General features: G+C 43.2%; 1 protein-coding gene across 4 annotated transcripts in view; it reads right to left on the bottom strand.

Annotated features, from left to right (window-relative positions):
• Nucleotides 1-22,754, bottom strand: part of ccdc18 (coiled-coil domain containing 18) — a 162,514-nt gene that overhangs the window by 132,348 nt on the left and 7,412 nt on the right. For 2 of the 4 annotated variants that reach the window (XM_048539892.2, XM_059648073.1), the window contains exons 2-5: nucleotides 19,872-20,007; nucleotides 5,733-5,925; nucleotides 4,782-4,946; nucleotides 1,254-1,363 (exon numbers count right to left, since the gene is read on the bottom strand). In XM_048539892.2, coding sequence (XP_048395849.2) covers nucleotides 1,254-1,363; nucleotides 4,782-4,946; nucleotides 5,733-5,925; nucleotides 19,872-19,951 — 548 coding nt within the window. In that variant the 5' untranslated portion in view covers nucleotides 19,952-20,007. Of the gene's footprint in view, nucleotides 1-1,253; nucleotides 1,364-4,781; nucleotides 4,947-5,732; nucleotides 5,926-19,871; nucleotides 20,008-22,754 lie in introns of those variants that run through there. The other 2 variants (XM_048539893.2, XM_059648074.1) reach the window with 2 other exon arrangements.

Raw genomic sequence — 22,754 nt, forward strand, 5'->3', positions numbered from 1 at the left:
TTAGGTGGATTTGCCATACTAAATTAGCGATAGTGTTGAGGGATGTGGAGGCTAGGTGGATTAATGATGGGAAATGCAGGATTACAGGAATTGGGCAGGGCATGGGTCTGGGTCGGATGCTCTTTGGAGGGTCAGTGTAGATTAATGGACCAAATGGCACCCTTCTACAATTTAGGGATTCTATGATTTATGTTCAGCAATCTAAATATCTACGGCAAAGTCACAAACTGTAAATGAATGACCAGGTAAAGCGATTTTGTTTCAGGGAAGAATACTGACCAGGACAACAAAAGAATTGTGTTTCATTTTAACTAGTGGAAGTGTACCATTCATATGAACAAGTCAATGAATCTTCACTTAATGTCTCATTTGAAGTTACACACATCCAACAATGCTAGGATCCTTCACTACCATGTTCTTGAGTCTTGAATTTATAACTATACTTTAATAACTATTCATGGATTGAAAGGATCAAAAAAGATAAACTGTATAGATAGAAAAAAGCAGCATTAACTCTGTCTGGAATAAACCATTAAAGGTGAAGGACAAACTTATATAGGAATTGAAAGCAATTAGCTATGAATACAGAAACTCAAAATTACATGAACAATACTGTTTTGACATCTGCTTTATAACTGGTTGCTTTATTGCCACAAGGTCAACTGATTGCCAGAATTTAAGCAGTTAGTTACAGGAAAGCTGGGGCTTCAACAGATAGTTAAAGCCAAATGTAACACGTAACAAGGAAGTTACTCGTGATAAGGGAGCAAGCTGCTGACTCAAGCATTGCAAAAAAGTAACTAAATTTCGGATGAAAGAAATCTAAAGATTCATCAATAAAATCACATAGATCTGAAGGATGAAAATCTGTATATGAATCCAACACCAGAACCCTTTACTAGCAGAACTTTGAAGAGCAAACTGCACAAGGATCGAACCTTAGACACTTTCAGAGGCAAATGTTATTGGTTAGAGTCTTGACTATTACCAATTAATGGTGGAATTTAGCCAAGTTGAGTTGAGAGGCTTAACTTGGTCTAGTTTTGGTTGTTACATGCAATAAAGTTTAAATCACTGTTCGTTGATTGTCTGTTTGATTTCCTAATAAGTGGCCAAATTAATGGTAACTTGTGGTGACCTACCCAGTACATTCCTCCAGAACATCAACTCTGCTGTAACTGAGGGAATGTTGAGGGCAGAACCAAAACATGTGAAATCTGAAAAAAAAAGTGAACCTCTACTCTGCAAATTACCTGAGTGCTTTCTCTTGAGCCTCTACTTCTGCCTCCAAACTCAAGATATCTTCATTTAGCTGAGAAATATGGAGTGCCTTTTCATTAATAGATGGTTCAAGATGACAAAACTGCAAGGTAAAACATTAAAGAAAATTGGGGTTCATTTTTGGCCATTATGAATACAACCAAATAACCTGAACACTTGCACTGCCTACTTTTGAAAATTTTTCTCCTATGTCAAAAGTATGCTTTTCCAATATAATTTCCTGAATAAATGGGCAGTCAACATAATCACAGTTCTGTGTTAAAGCTACCAGATTAATAATTTAAACTAACTCCGAAAACTCCACATACATCCTGAAAAACAAATCCAATCTTCAAGACATTCCCGATGATCACCGAGTATTGAACCGGGATCCAGTCTAAGGATAACGGGGAGGCCATTTGGGATTAACATGAGGGGAATTTCTTTTTCACCCCAAGATTGGAAGCACGTGAAGTTCTCTGCGACAGAAAGGAGTTGAAATCAAAACATTTAATGTTTCAAAAAGGAGTTAAATACAGTTCTTAGGGAAAAATGGATCGAAGAGTACAGGGAGAAAACATCCCCTTCATCTCTGCAAAGTTCTCCTTACAAATACCCAGGAGCAAGTGTGAAAATTGGGAAAAATGTCTCTCAGACGAGTCAAGCAACAGCCTGACATAGCCATAATCATAGAATCGCACTGTTTGGGCTGCCCTGGCTGAAGGTGATCTAAAAATGGGTAACATAACATGATGGAGATGTGTTTTTTGTGGCATCAGTAGCTTGTTTAGTGTCGTAATAAAGTACGTCATAAGTTAGGACAATTGTAGCTTAGTAGACAGAAAACATCCAAAGTAATAAGATTAAGATAGTACATAAAGAGGGCCTATTGCAAACTGCAGCTGCAATTGTTCAACAGACACAGCTGGTTAAAGATATCCTTGAGAATGCTGACAGAAGAATTCCACATCTAGCTGATTTAAGGTCCGACATCCACCACAAACAGATAAACAGAGTTATAGATTTTGAAATATAAACTCTTTTTAAAAAAATTAAAAAGATTCCACTAAATAACTCTAGACAGACTAGCTTAGACAGTAAGAAAAGGCCCCCATGCTGTTTACAGGGAGGACTGAATTACAGGTGCTAAAGTCAGCAGTATTAGAATATGAGAGATAATGCGAACTGCAGATGCTGGAGAATCCAAGATAATAAAATGTGAGGCTGGATGAACACAGCAGGCCAAGCAGCATCTCAGGAGCACAAAAGCTGACGTTTCGGGCCTAGGCCTCTCTGATGAAGGGTCTAGGCCCAAAACGTCAGCTTTTGTGCTCCTGAGATGCTGCTTGGCCTGCTGTGTTCATCCAGCCTCCCATAGTATTAGAATGTGTTTGAATAAGATGCACTGCAAAAGGTCCAGGGGCAGAGATAAGGGTATGTGGTAAACATCATGAGATCATGGAAGGCTGAGGGCTGTCCATAAAGCTGCCCATCACTGACCATGCAGTCACATGATTAACCTGATTTGATGTGTATATGATAAATCAGTAAAATGGTTTGTAATAGCCAAAGGCAAGCCGAAAACAAATGTATAAATAGAACATAGAACATAGAAAAGTAGAGCACAGTACAGGCCCTTCAGCCCACGATGTTGTGCCGTGGAATAATCCTAATCCAAAAATAAAATAAAGTAACCTACATTCCCCGCTGTCCATGTGCATGTCCAGCAGTCGCTTAAATGTCAATAATGACTCTGCTTCCACGACTACCACTGGTAAACTATTCCATGCGCTCACAACTCTCTGGGTGAAGAACCTCCCTCTGACGTCTCCTCTATACCTTCTTCCTAACACCTTAAAACTATGACCCCTCGTGGCAGTCAATCCTGCCCTATGGAAAAGTCTCTGGCTATCGACTCTATCCATGCCTCTCATTACCTTGTACACCTCGATCAGGTCACCTCTCTTCCTCCTTCTCTCCAGAGAGAAAAGTCCGAGCTCAGTCAACCTCTCCTCATAAGCCAAGCCCTCCAGTCCAGGCAGCATCCTGGTAAACCTCCTTTGCAGCCTCTCCAAAGCTTCCACATCTTTCCTATAATCGGGCGACCAGAACTGGACACAATATTCCTAGTGTGGTCTCACCAGGGTTTTGTAGAGCTGCAGCAAAACCTCACGGCTCTTAAACTCGATCCCCCTGTTAATGAAAGCCAAAACACCATATGCTTTCTTAACAACCTTATCCACCTGGGTGGCAACTCTGAGGGAGCTATGCACTTGAACACCAAGATCCTGTTGTTGCTCCACACTACCGAGAATCCTGCCTTTAATCCTATATTCAGCATTTAAGTTCAAGCTTCCAAAATGCAAAATGTTTATGTTTTTCCATTGTTTGGCGAAGAAGTTTCAGAACCACCAGAGGTTTCTTCCCACTAACGTAACTTCAACAAACTCTTTGATGACGGAAGTGGACTACGGGTATCAAATGATTTAGTCGTTTCGCCCCAACAACCTTACAATGTCACAGACAACACCATCAGCATCTCTGATTATGGCTTGTCCCACCAGCACGACATTCTCAGCAGTAGTGGTGGCACAGTTGTATACAGTCAGGGGGAGTTGCTCTCGAAGTCCTTAACTGGTAGCTGGTTCTTAAGAAAGGTGACTGGACTCGAAAACGTTAACTCTGTTTCCTCTCCATGGATGCTGCCAGACCTGCTGAGTTTCTCCAGCAATTTCTGTTTTGCTTCAATGTGACTTGGACAAGTTGAGTGAGTGAGCAAGTGCATGGCGGATGAATTATGATGTGGATAAATGTGAAGTTATCCACTTTGGTAGCAAAAACAGGAATGCAGATTATTATCCAAACAGCGACCAAAAAAATGGACAAGGGGAGGTGCAACAAGACCTGGGAGTCCTTGTTCACCAGTCGCAAAAAGTAAGCACGCAGGTGCAGCAGGAAGGGAAGTCAAACTTACATTGGCCTTCCTAAGAAGAGGATTAGAGTACAGGAGTAAGAGATGTCTTCCTGCTATTGTGCAGGGCTTTGATAGAATACACCTGGAGTTTGCATACAATTTTGGTCTCCCTATTGGAGAAAACATTGTTCTGGCAATGGAGGGAGTGCAACAAAGGTTACCAGACTGATTCCTGAGATGGCAGGACTGACAAAGACCTTTAAAGTTGTGGTTTGAGAAACATGAAAGGTTTGGTAGGTTTTATCATATGTTTAATAATATTAACAACATGGTCAATCTTTGAGGTTTATGTGTGTTCAAGAAAAATTCTGGATAACCAATGCTTTTGGATTTTGGAGTTCTATAATTGAGAGGTGTGGACAAAATACAGAAAGTATAATTCAATATACCATCTAATTTCCCAACTAATTTGCTTCTCCTCCATTAAGCCATCAACTACAGCATCTGTAATGCAATCTTTATAGTTATATAAATAAAGATTTGAGAGATTGTCTGAATATGAACCTAACTGTTATGTATGTAACAGACTTACATCTGGAATACTCACTTTAACTTTTGACTGAGTCAGCTCCACTTGTATACTCTCAATCTCACGTACCAAACTGTGATTCTGGGACACCAAACGGGCATTGTCCTCTCTAAGTGTACCGAGCTTTTTCCATAGTTGTTCATTTTCTTGCTCAACTGCAGATGTACCTGGTGTCTGGGAGGTCTAAAAATGCAATACATGTTGAAATATGACATTATTCACGATTTTCTCCCGACCATCCACCCTACCCTATGTTCTACGTTCTACCCTGAAGACAATCACTTGTGATGGAGTGAAGTTCTCAAATACCTCACCCAAACATGAGAAACATCATGCTTTAAACCAAATGGCAAGTACCGGCAGAATGGAATCATGAAGCGAATGTAAGAACATTGCAAGATTCTGAGATTTCTGTCTACAATCGCATTACTGTTTTTGTAACTTCACCACAAGATTCTTACCACTAGATCCTAAACAAACATTAATGTTTCAAAATATCACATCAGACAACTTTTTTTATCCTAATTCTTAAAAGAGAATATGTGCCAGTTTGCAGATATTGTTCAGAAGTGCCTGAAATGCCACTAATTCATTCAGATTCAGAGGAAACTTGCAGCTTCTAATCTGCATGACAGAGTACCAAATCAATCTAAGTACTCAAAGGGATAAGAGAACTGCACAAAGAAATCTCTACTGCATAAAGTAAACAAAAAGGAAGAATTTCCTGGCATTTCATTTTGCACAGACAGTATACATTTAATTTCAAATTGCAGTTTGGCAGCAGACACTGAGGGAGAGGAGAGAAGAGGGAGAAGGGAAGAGTAGGTGAGAAGGAAGCAAGAGAGGAAAGAGTGACAGTGAAAGAGAGAAAGAAAACAAAGCTCTCAACAGTCAAAATTATTAACAATTCACTATTATAGATTTAAGATTATTCAAGAAACAAAGATCATTCAGATGCTAAAAATTTACCCTGCCTCCAAAACTGCTGGTTGGGCTTATGTTGCTGAAAACACATTTCTGTGGTGGCATTCTTTCAGCAGTAGCACAATGACGACTATTCGTTGCAGGAACCATTGGATCAGATTGAAAGAGCTCGTCAGTGGTCAAAGCGGTGGAATAACTCTGCTGTGAACTGTCATCAGACTGGTCACTTAAACGGACACTGAGAGAAAAATGAAAACCATCCTAGGTTTAATTGTACATTAAAGTTTGAAACAAAATAGCTTATTTGTATAGCACTGAAATGTGGAACGGTAGTTTCACTTCTACACCATGTTAAAAGACATTTTCATGCCATTGCAATTGGCAAAGAAAGGACAAATTATAACATCATAACATTCCAAAAAGTTTCACAAGAGGAGGGTTAGGAGTGATACTGTGACTTGCATTATGGAAGTAGAACAAAAACGTTTGGTAGAAGGCACAGACAAGGATATAAAACTCTAGCACATTGATGGGCAGTAGGTTCCAGGACAGAGACCACTCGCTGTCTAAAAAATGGTATTCCTCATGTACATCTTTGGTGCCAGGATAGGGAACATCACAGAGTGGGTGCTAGGGTTAATATACAAGCAAGATTCACAATGACAGTCACAGAAAGACCCATCTGTTCCCCCTATCTATGGCATTTCCTATAACAAATGCATTTATACTCCATGTTATTCAGTCCTGTGCAGCGCCTTGGTCGGAACTGCACTTCTTCAAAGCGTCATTACACCCATCTGTCAACTACCTACTCTCTCGAATTTTTACTGCAAATACTTGAACATATGGTCTAGGAAATATGACTCCAACTGCCTCTCAAGTTCTGGAACATTGCTTTTTTAACACTCATTCCATGGGAATGTTTGTTACTTATTAAATGTGTGCTACCATTCATAACTGGATGTGGCTTCACAGCAGAGTTTCAATCTCATGTTAGTTGTGGAATTGGAGCATGCACAGTCTTCTGTTGTAACTGCATAGATTTGCAATTCACCTTAGAGATGTTTGCCTTGCTCCTTTGCACTCCTCACTAAACCAAGTTTGGTCCTCTGCCTAATTTTTAAAATTTGTTCACAGGATGTGGATGCTGTTGACTAGGGTAGCACTTAATATCGATTCCTAATTGCCCGTGAGAAGGTAGTAGGGAGCCATCTTATTCAACTGCTGCAGTCTATGGGGAAGTAGAGGTCCCTACAGTGCTGTTAGGGGAGTCCCATCAACAGTGATACAGTTCCAGTCAGGATAGTGCTTGGTTTAGATTGTAGACATGGTCGCTGACCAGTAGGTTTGCTTTGTCACCCTGCTAGGTAACATCGTCAGTGCGTCTCTGGCAAAGCGTCGGTGTTCCATCCTGCTTGTTATTTATATGCTGCAGTGTGCTGGGGTCTTTGGTACCACTCCTGGTTCTGTTTCTCAGTGGTGGACAACACTACCCACACCATCCACTCATCCCAACATCATCAAGGATGCCCAGATAGATGATGCTTTCCTTCAACATAACAGCACAATTTATGCCCATAAACATTGATCTAGGCATAGAGACAACTGCCACGGTTCTGGATGAATCAAATGGGCAGCCACCCCTGGACACCAACAACATCAACAAGGTCACCAACATAAAACTACTAGATCTGTGTCTCACAACCCACTTCACCTTCAATGACAGCACAGGCAAACAAAGCAACGGAACACCAGTGGGATGCCCAATATCAGGACTGATCAGAGAAGCAGTAATGCACAGGTTAGAATGGACAGCACTCCCCACTATATACCCCAAACTTTGGGTCTGATATGTACATGACACCTTCATAATTATTAAATGCACAAAACTAGAGGAAACCCACCAACATATAAACAAAATCCTCATCAGGATAAAATTCACAGAAGAAGAGAACAACCGACTCCCCTTCCTGGACATAATGGTAGAGTACAAAAACAATGGGGAACTCCAGACTACCATATATAGAAAGACACACACATGGACCAGATACTCAGTTACAATTACAACCATCTCAACACCCACAAATGCAGCTGCATCAAGATACTACTTAAACCAGCCACAACATATTGCAGCAACCCAGAAGTACGCAAAGCAGAACAGGAGCACCTTTACGGAGTAGTCAAAAAGTACACATACCCAAAAAGTACAACCTGCTGGTACCTCCAAGACAGACCACAACAGGAAAACACAACACAAGACTCACTAATCACCCTACTATACATCAAGGACATTTCAAAGATGACCACAAGACTACTCAGGCCCCTAGGTATCAGGATAGCCCACGAACCAACAACAACCCTACGACAGCTACTGATGAACGTAAAGGATGCGGTATCTAAAACCAGTTACCAGTGTAATATACAAAATAACATGCAAGGATTGTGAGAAAGACTATAAAGGCCAGGCTGGAAGAAAAATTCCGAGGGATAGGATTTATGACTATTTGGAAAAGCATAGCGTGATTAAAGGGAGTCAGCATGGCTTTGTGAGGGGCAGGTCATGCCTTACAAATCTTATTGAGTTCTTTGAGGAAGTCACGAGACAGGTTGACGAGGGTCGAGCAGTGGATGTGGTGTACATGGACTTCAGCAAGGCATTTGGTAAGGTTCTCCATGGCAGGCTCACTCATAAAGTCAGGAGTTATGGGATACAGGGTGATTTGGTTGTCTGGATTCAGAATTGGTTGTCTGCCAGGAGGCAGACAGTGGTTGTAGATGGTAAGTATTCTGCCTGGAGGTCAGTGCTGAGTGGTGTCCCGGAGGGCTCTGTTCTTGGGCCTCTGCTCTTTGTAGTTTTTATAAATGACTTGGATGAGGAGGTTGAGGGGTGGGTTAGTATGTTTGCTGATGACACAAAGGTTGGAGGTGCCGTTGATAGTATCGAGGGCTATTGCAGGCTTCACTGAGACATTGACAGTATGCAGAGCTGGGCTGAGAAATGGCAGATGGAGTGCAACCTGGATAAATGCAAAGTGATGCATTTTGGAAGGTCGAACTTAAATGCTGAATATAGGATTAAAGGCAGGATTCTCGGCAGTGTGGAGAAACAATGGGATCTTGGTGTTCAAGTGCATAGCTCCCTCAAAGTTGCCACCCATGTGGATAAGGTTGTTAAGAAAGCATATGATGTTTTGGCTTTCATTAACAGGGGGATCGAGTTTAAGAGCCGCGAGGTTATGCTGCAGCTCTACAAAACCCTGGTGAGACCACACTAGGAATATTGTGTCCAGTTCTGGTCGCCCGATTATAGGAAAGATGTGGAAGCTTTGGAGAGGGTGCAAAGCAGGTTTACCAGGATGCTGCCTGGACTGGAGGGCTTGTCTTACCAGGAGAGGTTAACTGAGCTCGGACTTTTTTCTCTGGCGAGAAGGAGAAGAGAGGTGACCTGATCGAGGTGTACAAGGTAATGAGAGGCATGGATAGAGTCGATAGCCAGAGACTTTTCCAAAGGGCAGGATTGACTGCCACGAGGGATCATAGTTTTAAGGTGTTAGGAGGAAGGTATAGAGGAGGCGTCAGAGGGAGGTTCTTCACCCAGAGAGTTGTGAGCGCGTGGAATAGTTTACCAGTGGTAGTCGTGGAAGCGGAGTCATTAGTGACATTTAAGCGACTGCTGGGCATGCACATGGGCAGCAGTGAATTGAGGGGAATGTAGGTTAGGTTATTTTATTTTTGAATTAGGATTATTCCACGGCACAACATCGTGGGCTGAAGGGCATGTACTGTGCTCTACTTTTCTATGTTCTATGTTCTAAAAATGACAAGACATGAACTCCAACTAGGCACCAAGAGCCATGACCAATTCTCACTTGTCTTGCTACACATGGACAATGACGGACACAAATACCATTGGAACAACACAGCCATAATTGCACAAGCCAAACAGAGACACGTCAGGAAATTCCTGGAGGTCTGGCATTCTAACCGGAATTCCATCGTCAAATGAATTTGACCCTGTGTACAAACCACTAAGAAACAGAACCAGAAGTGGTACCAAAGACCCTAACAAACGGAGGCATATAAATAAGTGTGACAGAACACCGACGCTGCATCAGTGACACATCGACTACGTTACCTAGTAAGTAGACAAAACATTTGCAACCAAACCCACCGGCTTGGCAAGCATGTCTACAACTTCATCCACAACCCAAGCCACAAATCTTCTTGAAAACCAGTATGTGATTTGGAAGGAAACTTTCAACTAGTGATGCTCCCATGTATCAGCAGCTGTTGTCCTTCTAGGTGGTAGAGGACATGGGCTTGAAAGGTGTTGTTGATGGTGATTGCTAAGTTACTGCAGAGCAACTTGTAAACTGAACACAAAGTTGTCATGTGTGTCAATGGTGGAGGAAATGAATGTTGTAAGTGGTAGATGGAATGCAAATTAAATGGTGCGCATTTTTTTTGGATCATCTTGACATCGAATATTGTTGGAGTTGCATAAATCCAGACAAGTGTAAAATAATCCATCACAATCAACGGAAGATACTTTGAACATCCTATTACTTCTAAGGAATACAAGGAAAGAATCAAGTAGCATCACCATCACTAGGTAGGCAGTACTCAACATACCAAGGGGGCTAAATTCAGATAGACCTGGCCCTATAGGGTGGCACAGCAGCTAGCACGGCTGTCTTATAGCCCCAGAGACCCGGGTTCAATTCCAGTCTTGGGTGACTGTGGGGAGTTTGCACTTTCTCCCTGTGTCTGCATGGGTTTCCTCTCTAGGTTCCTCCCACTGTCCATGCTAAATTGCCCAATAAATGTGTTGTATTTGGACTTCCAGAAGGCATTCAACCAAGTACCTCACCAAAGGTCAAGTCATAAGACAACAGCCCATGGTGCTGGAGATACTAATTGGCATGGATAGAGAATTCACTAATGGACAGGAAATATTGATGGAGTGGAGCTACAGGGTTCTTCTTCAGCTTGGTGGTTTATAACCTGTGACGTTGTACAGGGAACAGTGCTGGACCCCCCACTTTTCTTCACAACATATAATCATTGACTTGGAGGAAGGAAGAAAATTTAACATGGTCAAATTTGCAGCGTGAGAAAAGAAAGGACAGAAAGATAAGTTGCCAGAGAGATTAAAAGGTTGGGACACAGTTAAGTGGGCAAAAAGTTGGCAACTGAAGCAGGTTGTGGGAAAATGTCAAGTTGGTCATTTTGGAAGGGAGGACAAAAGAACAAAGTATTATATAAGTGGGAAAAGTTGTTGAAAGCTTCAACACAAAGGGGCTTGGGCTACTTGCGCATAAAACACAAAGTTAGCACGCAGGTGCATCAGGTAATGAAAGAGTCTAATGGAATGTTGGCTCATATTTCAGTGGGGTGGAGGACAGAAGTATGAGAGTTGTTCAGCAATTGAACAAGGAGGCTGGTGACAGCACATCTGGAGTACTGTGAACAGTCTTAATTCACTTATTTAAGGAAAGATATTATTTCACTGGAGACAGTCCAAAGATTCATGAGGATGATCACTGGCCCGGAGGGATTGTCTTTCAAGCAAAAGTTAAAATGGTTGGGATTTTACACATTGGAATTTAGAAGGACAATTGGTGATCTCATTGAAACATACAGGACTCTTCAGGGGCTTGACAGGGTAAATGCTGCAAGGATATTCAGCCATATAAGGGAGTATATCACTAGAGGGCACTGCCTCAGAACTAAGAGTGCCAATTTAATACGGAGAGGAGGAGGAATTTCTACTGAGAGTTGCATGTCTTTGGAACTCCTTGCCACAGAGAGTTGAGGGACCAGAATCCTCGAGTATATTTTAGGCTGAGATAGATAGATGCTTGATCAGTAAGGGAATCAAGGGCTTCAGAGAAAACACGGAGAAGTGGATGTGAGGAATGGCAGGGCAGGCTCAGGGCAGCCTAATTCTGTTCCTATTTCTCATGGTCTTAACTTTGATTTGTATCTTGTAGATAGTGGACAGCATTTGGGAAATGAGAACATGAGTTACTTACCACAGAATTCATAACTTCCTGCCTGCTCTTATAGACACAGTATTTAAATAGCTGCTCCAGTTTAGGTGAATGATAACCATCCAGCATCTGGGAAGTCTGCAATGGCAATGCCATTGAATATCACAGGTCATTGCTTAGTATTGCATGGCATGAATGCCACTTGCCACCTATCAGCCCAACATGAGTGTAATCTGTCATGTTTCTAGGCTAACAAAGGATATGGCTGGTAGTCAGGAACGTGGATTGAAGTCACAATCAGATTAGCCATGATCATACTGAAGGGCAGAACAGACTCAAGAAGCCAAAAAGCTTAAACCTGCTTTATATGATCTCTAAATTTATAGATACTAAACTAGGGAGAATAGTAAAATGTGACAATGATGTTGAGCAATGTCAGAGGGACGTCGACAAGATGGCAGATGAATTTCAATGCAGAGAAATGTGAATTAAGATTTGCTTTATTGTCACACATCCCATGAGTATAGTGAAAAGTTTACAAGTCACCGATTATGGCACTGCCTTAGGTACAAAGGTACAGATTCTTAAGTACAAATTCTTCAGAAAAAGATGAGAAGAATGAAGAAATAAAAGGTCCAGCATTACAGACTGTCACACCAACTTAGGTACAAAAGTACAAAATCATAGGATTAAATTAGGAAAATAAAGAAATAAAAAGTTCAGAATGACAGTTCTTCTAACCCAGTCTGCACTAGTATATGCCTCCAGACCACGCCAGGCTTCACGTCAAGGCCCTCTAGGGTGGGAGACCGCTCTGGATTTATCTCAAGGCTGGGAGACCACGCTGGCTTCACCTCGAGGCTTGCGAGGCTGGGAATCAATGCTGAGACGAGCAGTCCGTGCTGACTTCAACTCGACGTGTTTGAGGCCAGGGCTCTGATGACTTGATTCGAGGCTCAAGGATAAGAGGTGAGAAGAAAGGGAAAGAAAAGCCATTTAAAAAAAAGACAAAAAAAAGAAAAGAAATAGATGGAGCAGATGAGCTCTGGCTCAGGAATTCTACTCTACTGCTATCTTGAGAGAGAGTGGCAATGCATTTTGGTAGAAGAAACAACATGGGCTCAATGGTACAACTTTAAAGGGGAGTACAGGAGCAGAGGGGCCTTGGGGTTCATGTGCATTATTGTCTGAAGGTAGCCAGGCAAGTTGAAACAGTTGAGAAGGCTTGTAAGACCCATGGATTTATAAATAGAGGTGTGGAGTATGAAAGCAAGGAAGTGATCCAACGCCTCAGCAAATCATTGGCCAGACTACATTTGGAGTATTGTGTTCAGTTCTGGGCCCCTTTTTACAGGAGCAGATTATTCTAAGGAGATTTACTAGAATGATGCCAGGAATAAGGGGTTTTAGATACAAGGAAAGGTGAGAAAATTTGGGCTTATTCTCCTTGAAGCAGCCAAGATTAAGAGATGACCTTAATGAAGTGTTCAAAATCATGAAGAATTTTGATAGGGTAAAAATAGACTGTTTAAACTAATTGGCACATAAATAACTAGGGTCACAATTTCAAGAATGCCAGCAAGAGGACTAAGCGTGATAAGAGAAACTTCTTTACTCACTGAATCTCTACAGTTCGGAAAGAGACCCTTCAGCCCATCAAGTCTGCACTGACCCTCTGAACAGCATCCCACCTAAAACCAGTCCTCTACCCGATTCCTGTGATCCTACATTTACCATAGCTAACCCTCCTAGCCTGCACATCTCAAGACACTATTCGACAATTTAGTTTGGCCAACCCACCTAACCTGTACATCGTTGTACTGTGGGAGGAAACCCACGCAGACACTATTTTCAAAAGGTGGTAAGGAAAAGCCAGGGTACTAGAGGCCAGTGAGCCTGACATCGGCGGTAGGCAGGTTGTTGGAGGGAACCCCGAGGGACCGGATTAATATGTATTTGGAAAGGACTGATTAGGGATAGTCAACATGGCTTTGTGCGTGGGAAATCATGTGTCACTAACTTGATTGAGTTTTTTGAAGAAGTAACCAAGAGGATTGATGAGGGCAGGCCAGTGGATGCGGTCTTTTTGGAAATCAGTAAGGTGTTCGATAAGGTTCCTCATAGGCTGGTTAGCAAGGTTAGATCACATGGAATACAGGGAGAACTAGTTATTTGGATTCAGAACTGGCTCAAAAGGTAGAAGACAGAGACAGGTGGTGCAGGGGGTGCTTTTCAGACTGGAGACTTGTGGCTAGCAGTGTGGCAAGGATCAGCGCTGCGTCCACTGCTTTTTGTCATTTATATGACTGATTAGGATGTGAACATAGGAGGTATGGTTAGTAAGATGGCACTAAAATTGGAGGTGAAATGGACAGCAAAGGAGGTTACCTTAGAGTACAATAGGATCTTGATCAGATGGGCTGAGGTTTAGCAGATTGAATTCAATCTGGATAAATGTGAGGCACTGCATTTTGGAAAAGCAAATCAGGGCCAGACTTATACACTTAATGGTAAAGACCTGGGGAGTGTTGCTGAACAAAAAGACCTTAAGGTGCAAGTTCATAGCTCCTTGAATGTGGAATCGCAGGTAGATGGGATGGTGAACAATGCGTTTGGTATGCTTGCCTTTAATGGTCAGTGCATTGAGCATGGGAGTTGACAGGTCACGTTGCAACTGTACAGGACATTCATTTGGCCACATTTGAAGTACTGCATGCAATTCTGGTCTCCCTGCTGTAGGAAGGATGCTGCGAAACTACAAAAGGGCTCGTAACAGAACTACAAGGATGTTGCCAAAATTAGAGAGCCTGAGCTACAGGGAGAGGCTGAATAGGCTGCGGCTATTTTCTCTGGGGTGTCAGAGACTTAGTGGTGACCTTATTGAGGTTTATAAAATTGTGAGGGGCACAGACAGGGTAAACAGACAAGGTCTTTTCCCTGGGGTGGGGCAGTCCAGAACTAGACGGCATAGGTTTAAGGTGAGAGCAGAAAGACATAAACTGGACCTAAGGGACAACATTTTCACACAAAGTGGGGAGGGGTGCATGAATGGAATGATCTGCCAGAGGAAGGAGGAGGAGGCTGGTATGATTACAACATTTAAAAGGCATCTGGATGAGTATATGAACAGGAAGGGTTTAGAGGGATTAGGGCCAAATGCTGGCAAATAGGACGAGACTTATCTAGGATATCTGGTTGGCACGGACGAGTTAGGCTGAAAGGTCTGTTTCCATGCTGTATACCTCTATGACATGGCTGAAGGTGCAAACTCCACATAGACAGTTGATCAAGGCTAGAATTGAACCCAGATCCCTGGTGCTGTGATGCAGCAGTGAAAACCACTGCACCACCCTCAGAGCTGTCAGGATTTGGAATGAACTGCCTGGGAAGAGTGGTGCTGGCAGATTCCTTAGCAAGGGTTGGACTTATATTTGAAAGTGATGAATTGATCGGGCTAAAATTCTAGCAATGATATGAATTGTCAATTGTTGAAAAACCCATCTGGCTCACTCATGTCCTCAGGTAAGGGAATGCCATTTTCATCAAGTCTGACCTACATGTGACTCCAGAGCCAAGTGGTTGACTCTCAACATTCCTTTGAAATGGCCTAGAAAGTGGCTCATTTGTATCAAGCACTATAAAGTCTCAGAGAAATGAAACTGGATGGGTCACCTGACATCAACCAAAGCATGAGAAAAGGCAACAGAAAAATCAGCCCTGTCTATGCTACAAATTATACCAGTGGATTTCAAATTTTCCCAGCATAAAATAGCATAATCATAGTGTTAAGTGTGTAGAGGAGGCTTATTTCTTGAAATGTATCTAGAGAAGTTTTTTGTATCAATATGTAGAAGCCCCAACATGGGATGGCACAGTGCTGGATCTGGTTCTGGGGAACTAAGCTGGACAAGTATTCAACGTGGCATTTGGGGAATGTTTTAGCAATAACAAGCACAACATAGTACGGTTCAAATGTGTTACGGAAAAGGAAAAAGAAGGCCTGCAAAAATGGCTTTGGATTCAGGCAAGGCAGATTTTATTAAATTGTGCGTGGTGGGGCGGGAAGGGGGAGGGGCACGGTGGAGGGGGGGTGGCATTGCATTAAAAAAGAAAGAGCTCAGGTGGGTACAGGTCCAACATGTACTCTAGACAGAAATATAAGAGCAATAAGTTAGGGAACCTTGGATGTCTAGGACAACTCAGGGCTGATGAGGAGGAGTAAGGCTTTAGCAAATCCAAAAGGAGGCAATTCAACTGCAGCCCAACAGCAATATAGAAGGTATAAGGGGGACCACGAGAAAACAGTAACAACAAGAGAAGAAAGGGAATGTGAAAAAGGACTTGCCAACAGGATAAGGGAGAGCTTTAAAATATTTCATAAATATACTCAAGCGAATATGCTAACTAGGGAAACAGTAGGAAAGAGGACAGTGTATGACACCACAGGATATTGGCAGGATGATAAATGAATACTTCTCTTTAATTGGTACGGAATTCAAGAAAAGGGGCTGTGAGGAACTTGGATAATAAAGTGTGAAGCTGGATGAACACAGCAGGCCAAGCAGCATCTCAGGAGCACAAAAGCTGACGTTTCGGGCCTAGACCCTTCATCAGAGAGGGGGATGGGGTAAGGATTCTGGAATAAATAGGGAGAGAGGGGGAGGCGGACTGAAGATGGAGAGAAAAGGTGGAGAGGAGAGTATAGGTGGGGAGGTAGGGAGGGGATAGGTCAGTCCAGGGAAGACGGACAGGTCAAGGAGGTGGGATGAGGTTAGTGGGTCGGAAATGGAGGTGCGGTTTGGGGTGGGAGGAAGGGATGGGTGAGAGGAAGAACCGGTTAGGGAGGCAGAGACAGGCTGGGCTGGTTTTGGAATGCAGTGGGGGGAGGGGAAGAGCTGGGCTGGTTGTGTGGTGCAGTGGGGGGAGGGGACAAACTGGGCTGGTTGTGGGATGTGGTGGGGGAAGGGGAGATTTTGAAGCTGGTGAAGTCCACATTGATACCATTGGGCTGCAGGGTTCCCAAGCGGAATGAGAGTTGCTGTTCCTGCAACCTTGGGGTGGCATCATCGTGGCACTGCAGGAGGCCTATGTTGGACATGTCATCTAAAGAATGGGAGGGGGAGTTGAAATGGTTTGCGACTGGGAGGTGCAGTTGTTTATTGCGAACCGAGCGGAGGTGTTCTGCAAAGGTGTTCCCCAAGCCTCTGCTTGGTTTCCCCAATGTCGAGGAAGCCACACCAGGTACAATGGATACAGTATACCACATTGGCAGATGTGCAGGTGAACCTCTGCTTAATATGGAAAGTCATCTTGGGACCTGGGATGGGGATGAGGGAGGTGGTGTGGGGGCAAGTGTAGCATTTCCTGCAGCTGCAGGGGAAGGTGCCGGGTGTGGTGGGGCTGGAGGGCGGTGTGGAGCGAACAAGGGAGTCACGGAGAGAGTGGTCTCTCCAGAAAGCAGACAAGGGTGGGGATGGAAAAATGTCTTGGGTGGTGGGGTCGGATTGTAGATGGCGAAAGTGTCAGAGGATGATGTGTTGTATCCGGAGGTTGGTGGGGTGGTGTGTGAGGAACATGCACAGTTTGATGTAGGAAATGGGAAGCTACTGGAAGGAACTTGCACAGTTTGATGTAGGAAATAGGAAGCTATTGGAAGCTCTGATGAGCTTAAAAACGAACAGATTCCCTGGCTCGGATGAATTGTATCCCAGGCTAATGGGGGAGATTAGGTAGGAAATTGCAGGCTCTGACACACGTTTTTAATTCCTCTCTGGCGATGGGGCAAGTCCTGTAGGGCTGGAAGATGGTTAATATGGTTTCACTTTTTGTGAAAGGTGGCAGAAATTACAGGCTAGTGAGTCTCAAGTCAGTGTTAGAGAAACTATTAGAGAGAATTCTGATGGAGAGAATAAATATCTATTTGGAAAAACATGAATTAGTAAAGGATAGTCATTATGAACTTGCCAGAGGAAGGGCATGCCTAATAAATTTGTTAGAGTTTTTGAAAATGCGTCATCAAATGTGTGGATGAGGGAAGCTTTTGATAAGGAACCACATGGGAGGCTGACTGAAAAGGTGAAAGCACATGGAACTGATGGAAACCTGGCGAGATGAATCAGAAACTAGCTTAGTAATTGGACATAAAGGGTGGTGGCAGATGGTTGTTTGACAGACTGGAGCCACTGTCCAGCATTGATTACAAGGATCAGCACTGAAACCCTCAGTTTGTTTTCCACAAAACTCTCAGTGTAATTTTCACAGAATCATAAGTCCCAGACACCACCATCACTATCCCAGAATATATCCTATCCCACAGACAACAGAGGTGGTGGCACAGTAGAATATGGTTGAGAAGGAATTGAGAGTCCCCAACATCAAGCCCGGACCCCATGAAGTCTCATGGCAGCGGCAAGGAAATCTCCTGCTGATTACCGAGCACCATTGTCCCTTGGCTGATAAAATAGTACTCCTCCATGATGAAGAACATTTGGAGGAGGCACTAAGGGTGGCAAGAGCACAGACTGTACTCTGGGTGGGGCATTTCTGTGCCAAACACCAAAAGAGGCTCGCAGCAGCACTACCTAAAGACAGAAGTGCTAGACTGGGTCTGCAGTAGGTGGTGAGGAAACCAAGGAGAAGAGGGAAAAACATACTTGATTTCATCCTTACCAAGTTGGTGCCTGCAGATGCTTCTGTCCATGACAGTATTGGTAGCAGTGACTGCAACACAGTCCTTGTGCCGCCTGCACATTAAGAATAGGCTCCATCATGTTGGGTGGCACTATCACCACGGTAAATGGAACAGACTTCAAACTGACCCAGCAACTCAAGATTGGGCATCATGAGGTAATGTGGGCTATCAAAAGCAGCAGAATCACACACCAGCCCATTGTGCAACCTCATGGCTCGACATATCCCCTACTCAACTATGACCATCAAGTTAGAGGTCAATACTGGTGCAATGGAGAGTGCAAGGCGGCACATCAGGAGTAGCACCAGCCATACCTGAAAATGAGGTGACAACCTGGTGAAGCTACCAACTGGGACCAACTACTTATGCTGTCTGGCAAGCAAAAAGTGATAGACAGAGCTTAGTGATTTCACAGCCAAGCTCTGCGGTCCTGTCACAGTAAAATATTGGTGGGCAAATAAACAACTCATTTGGAGGAGGAGATGCCACAAATACCTCCAACCTCAACAGTACAGCAGCCCCGCACATCAGTGCAAAACAGAAGGCTGAAGCATTCACAGCAATTTTCAGGCAGAAATACCGAGTGGGCGATCCAGTTTGGCCTCCTCCAGCGGTCCCGAGCATCACAGATACCAGTCTTTAGCCACTGTGGGACAATTCACAACTCCTCAGATATGGGAGCAGTCGTGTTCAAACGTAACAAGATCTAGACAATATCGGAAATAACAAGTGGCTGGTAACACTGGCAGCTCACAAATGCCAGGCAATGTCTATCTCCAATAACAGAATATGTAGCCAGCATCCCTTGACATTCAATAGTTTTACTCTCATTGAATCTATCAATATTATTATTGTTCGGGTCGAGGAGGGAGGGTTTACCATTGACCAAACACATCAGGACTTACCACATAAACATAGTGGCTCTAGGAGCAGGTTAGGAATGCTGCAGCGAGTAATTCACTCCCTGATTCCCCAAAGACTGCACACTATCTACAAGGCACAAGTCAGAAGCGCGATGGAACCCTACATGCCTGCATGGGTGCAGCAACTCCAACAGCACTGAAGAAGTTTGACACCATTGAGGACAAAGTAGCCCACTTGATTGGCACCATGTCCTCAAGCACCACTCCCTCCACCACTGACACTCAGTAGCAGTAGTGTGTACTAACTACAAGAACCTTCAGCAGCATCTTCCAAATTTATGACCACTTCCATCTTGAAGGACAAGAGCAGCACAGTGCTGCAAACACCCATACCTGCAAACTTGCCTCCAAGCTACTCACTCCTGACTTGGAAATTTGTTGCGACAGGCAATAAATGCTGACCAACCAGCGACAACCACCTCCTGGAGTGAATTAAAAACAGTTCAGCCGCAATCACTCCCCTAAATATCCAATACCAATTTGTTCGTGGATTCCAGTAATCATGTAAGGAATTCCTGTTTTTGCACTGTGACTGTGTGCATGCAATTATAATAATATTAGTTATTAAAATTCTAACCTGCTTAAGTCTGTTCTTGGGCTTTGTAAAGATTTCTCAGTCCTCATTAACCTCTTCCTCAAAACTACTAAATTATCCATCCAGTTGTCCGTTTGGTAACAAAGTATCAACGTTTGTCATGAAGATGATATATACACTATAAAAATGAGTATTCAAACTAATTAGAAAATGAAATTATTAAAGGTTATGGCTCTATTAATGGTTATGACAGAAATTAATAATGAAATCAGAACAACATCCGTACATAATTTGAATGAACTTCTGAATGAATCAAAATTTCAATTAGCAAATTTTAAAAAGATCAAATGGTCAGAGCATTATTAACAATGCAAGCAAATGATTTAAAAGAAATAACTACCATTTATATGAACCTTTCATTCCAAGGCATTCAAATCCAGTTTGAAATGTTCTGTCATAGCATAGCTTAACGCAGCTGCCAACCTATGTTCAGCAAGATCCTTCAAAACAACAATGTAATTGGACGCTTCTGTCACTCTGTGTCACACAGCTCCAGGGACCTGGGTTCAATTCCACCCTCAGGCTACTGTCTGCGTAGAATTTGCACATTCTCCCTTTCTCTCCTTTGGATGCTCCAGTTTGCTCCAAGTCCCAAGATGGGCAGGTCAGGTGAATTGGCTGTGCTAAATTGCCTATAGTGTCCAAGAACATGCAGGCTGAGTGGATTAGCCTTGTGAAATGCAGGGTTACAGGGACAGGGTAGAGGGAGGGTGGACTGGGAGGGATGCTCTTCAGAGGAGGACCACAAGAAGAACAGAGCTATGAAAAATACTTCATATTAATAGTTCAAGTTCAAAATACACACTCCAAGCTTCATTTAAAAAGATACTCCTGATTTTGTTACACAAATGTGAACTAGGAGCAAGAGTAGGATATTTGTATCATTGACAGCCACAGGTGAGGTGCTGGAAGGCTGGAGGTTGGCTAACGTGATGCCACTTTTTAAGAAAGGAAGCAAGGAAAAGTCAGGGAATTACAGACTGGTAAGCCTGATATTGGTGGTGGGCAAGTGTGGGAGGGGATCCTGAGAGACGTAATTTACACGCGTTTCGAAAGGAGGTGACTGAATTTGTACAGTCAACGTGGCTTTGTCTCATTAACTAAATTGAGTCTTTTGAAAAAGTAACGAAGAGGACTGATGAAGGCAGGGCATTGGACATGATCTATGTGGACTTCAGTAAGGCATTCAACAAGGTTCTTCATGGTAGACTAGTTAGCAAGATTAAATCAAATAGAATATCCGGAAAACTGGACATCTGGATATAGAACTGACTTGAAGGTAGGAGACAGAGGGTGGTGGCGGAGGGCTACTTTTCAGTCTGGAATCCCGTGACCAGTGGTATGCCACAAGGATTGGTGCTCGGTTCACTGCTTTTCGTTATTTACATAAATGATTTGGATGTGAACACAGGCGGTGCGGTTAGTAAGTTTGCAGAGACACCAAAATCGGTGATTACCTCAAGTACAACAGGGCCTTGATCAGATGGACCGACGGGCTGAGGAGCCGAGGACTGGTAGATGGAGTTTAATTTAGAGAAATGTGAAATGCTACATTTTGGAAGGACAAATCTGGGCAGGACTCGCACTGAACGATAAGGTCCTAGGGAGTATTGCTGAACAAAGAGACATTGGAGTACAGGATCACAGTTCCTTGAAAGCGGAGTTGCAGGCAGACAGGACAGTGAAGGCAGTGTTTGGTATGCTTGCCTATACTGGTAGTGCATTGAGTATAGGAGTTGGGAGTTCATGTTGCAGCTGTACAGGACATTGGTTAGGCCACCTATGGAATTCTGCATGCAATTCTGGTGTTTCAGCTATAAGAAGGGTGTGGTTCCCAAGAGATTTGCAAGGATGTTGCAAAGGTTGGAGGGTCTGAGCTATAGGGAGAGGCTGACTAGGCTGGGGCTTTGTTCCCTGGCGTGTCAGGGGTTGCGAGGTGACCTTAGAGGTTTATAGCGTCATGAGGCGTATGGCCGGATTGGGTGTGGGTGTGCGCGTGTGCGCGCATGTGCACGTGTGTGTGTGTGTGTGCACGTGTGTGTGTGTGTGTGCATGTGTGCGTGTGTGTGTGTGGGGGGGGGGGGGGGGGCAGAACTAGACAGCATAGGTTTTAAGGTGAGAGAGGAAAGATTCAAAAGGGACCCACAGGCAACATTATCACAGAGGTCATGAGTGTAGGGAATAAGTGGTGGAGGCTGGTACAGTTACAACATTTAAAAGGCATCTGGATGAGTATATGAATAGAAATGGTTAACAGGGATGTGAACCAAATGCTGGCAAATGGGATCAGATTAATTTAAGATATCTAGTGGACGAGAATGAGTTGGACTGAAGGGTCTGTTTCCATGCTCTGCTGCTCTATGACTCTGTTCAACCTGTTAAGCATGATCTACCATTTCATAATGTCATAGCTGATCTGAGCAAAACTTGGTTTGTTTAAACTTTCAGTTAACAGTTAATTTACAACAGTTCCTGTCTGACAGTTCAATGCTCATTCTTCTCTTCTTCCTTCATTAGTGCTGTTAAAGATCTGGAAAAACCATGGCTACTGATTTTCTCTGACATCAATCTTCAAACTCCTCAGTTTCACTAAACATCTAGATCATATTTCACCAAAGGGATTAAAAGCAATGCTTTGCTTCAGTTTAGAAGTTTCTACCTTATTTCCTTCCTTCCTATTGTGAATTGCAACCTGTGGAAAAATCTTAATTGACAATATCTTTCAAGCTTGATAAAGTTCCTGAATGTACTCTCCAGATATAGATGACATTGTCTGTCCTGCACAACACACCAGTTAGAGTCCTAGGTTCTGTATTCGTACTGCTGACGTTCTGTGATGTTTTAATTATCTTGCATCAGTCTGCT

This window comes from Stegostoma tigrinum, chromosome 8, assembly GCF_030684315.1.
Source record: "Stegostoma tigrinum isolate sSteTig4 chromosome 8, sSteTig4.hap1, whole genome shotgun sequence".
NCBI classification, from domain to species: domain Eukaryota; kingdom Metazoa; phylum Chordata; class Chondrichthyes; order Orectolobiformes; family Stegostomatidae; genus Stegostoma; species Stegostoma tigrinum.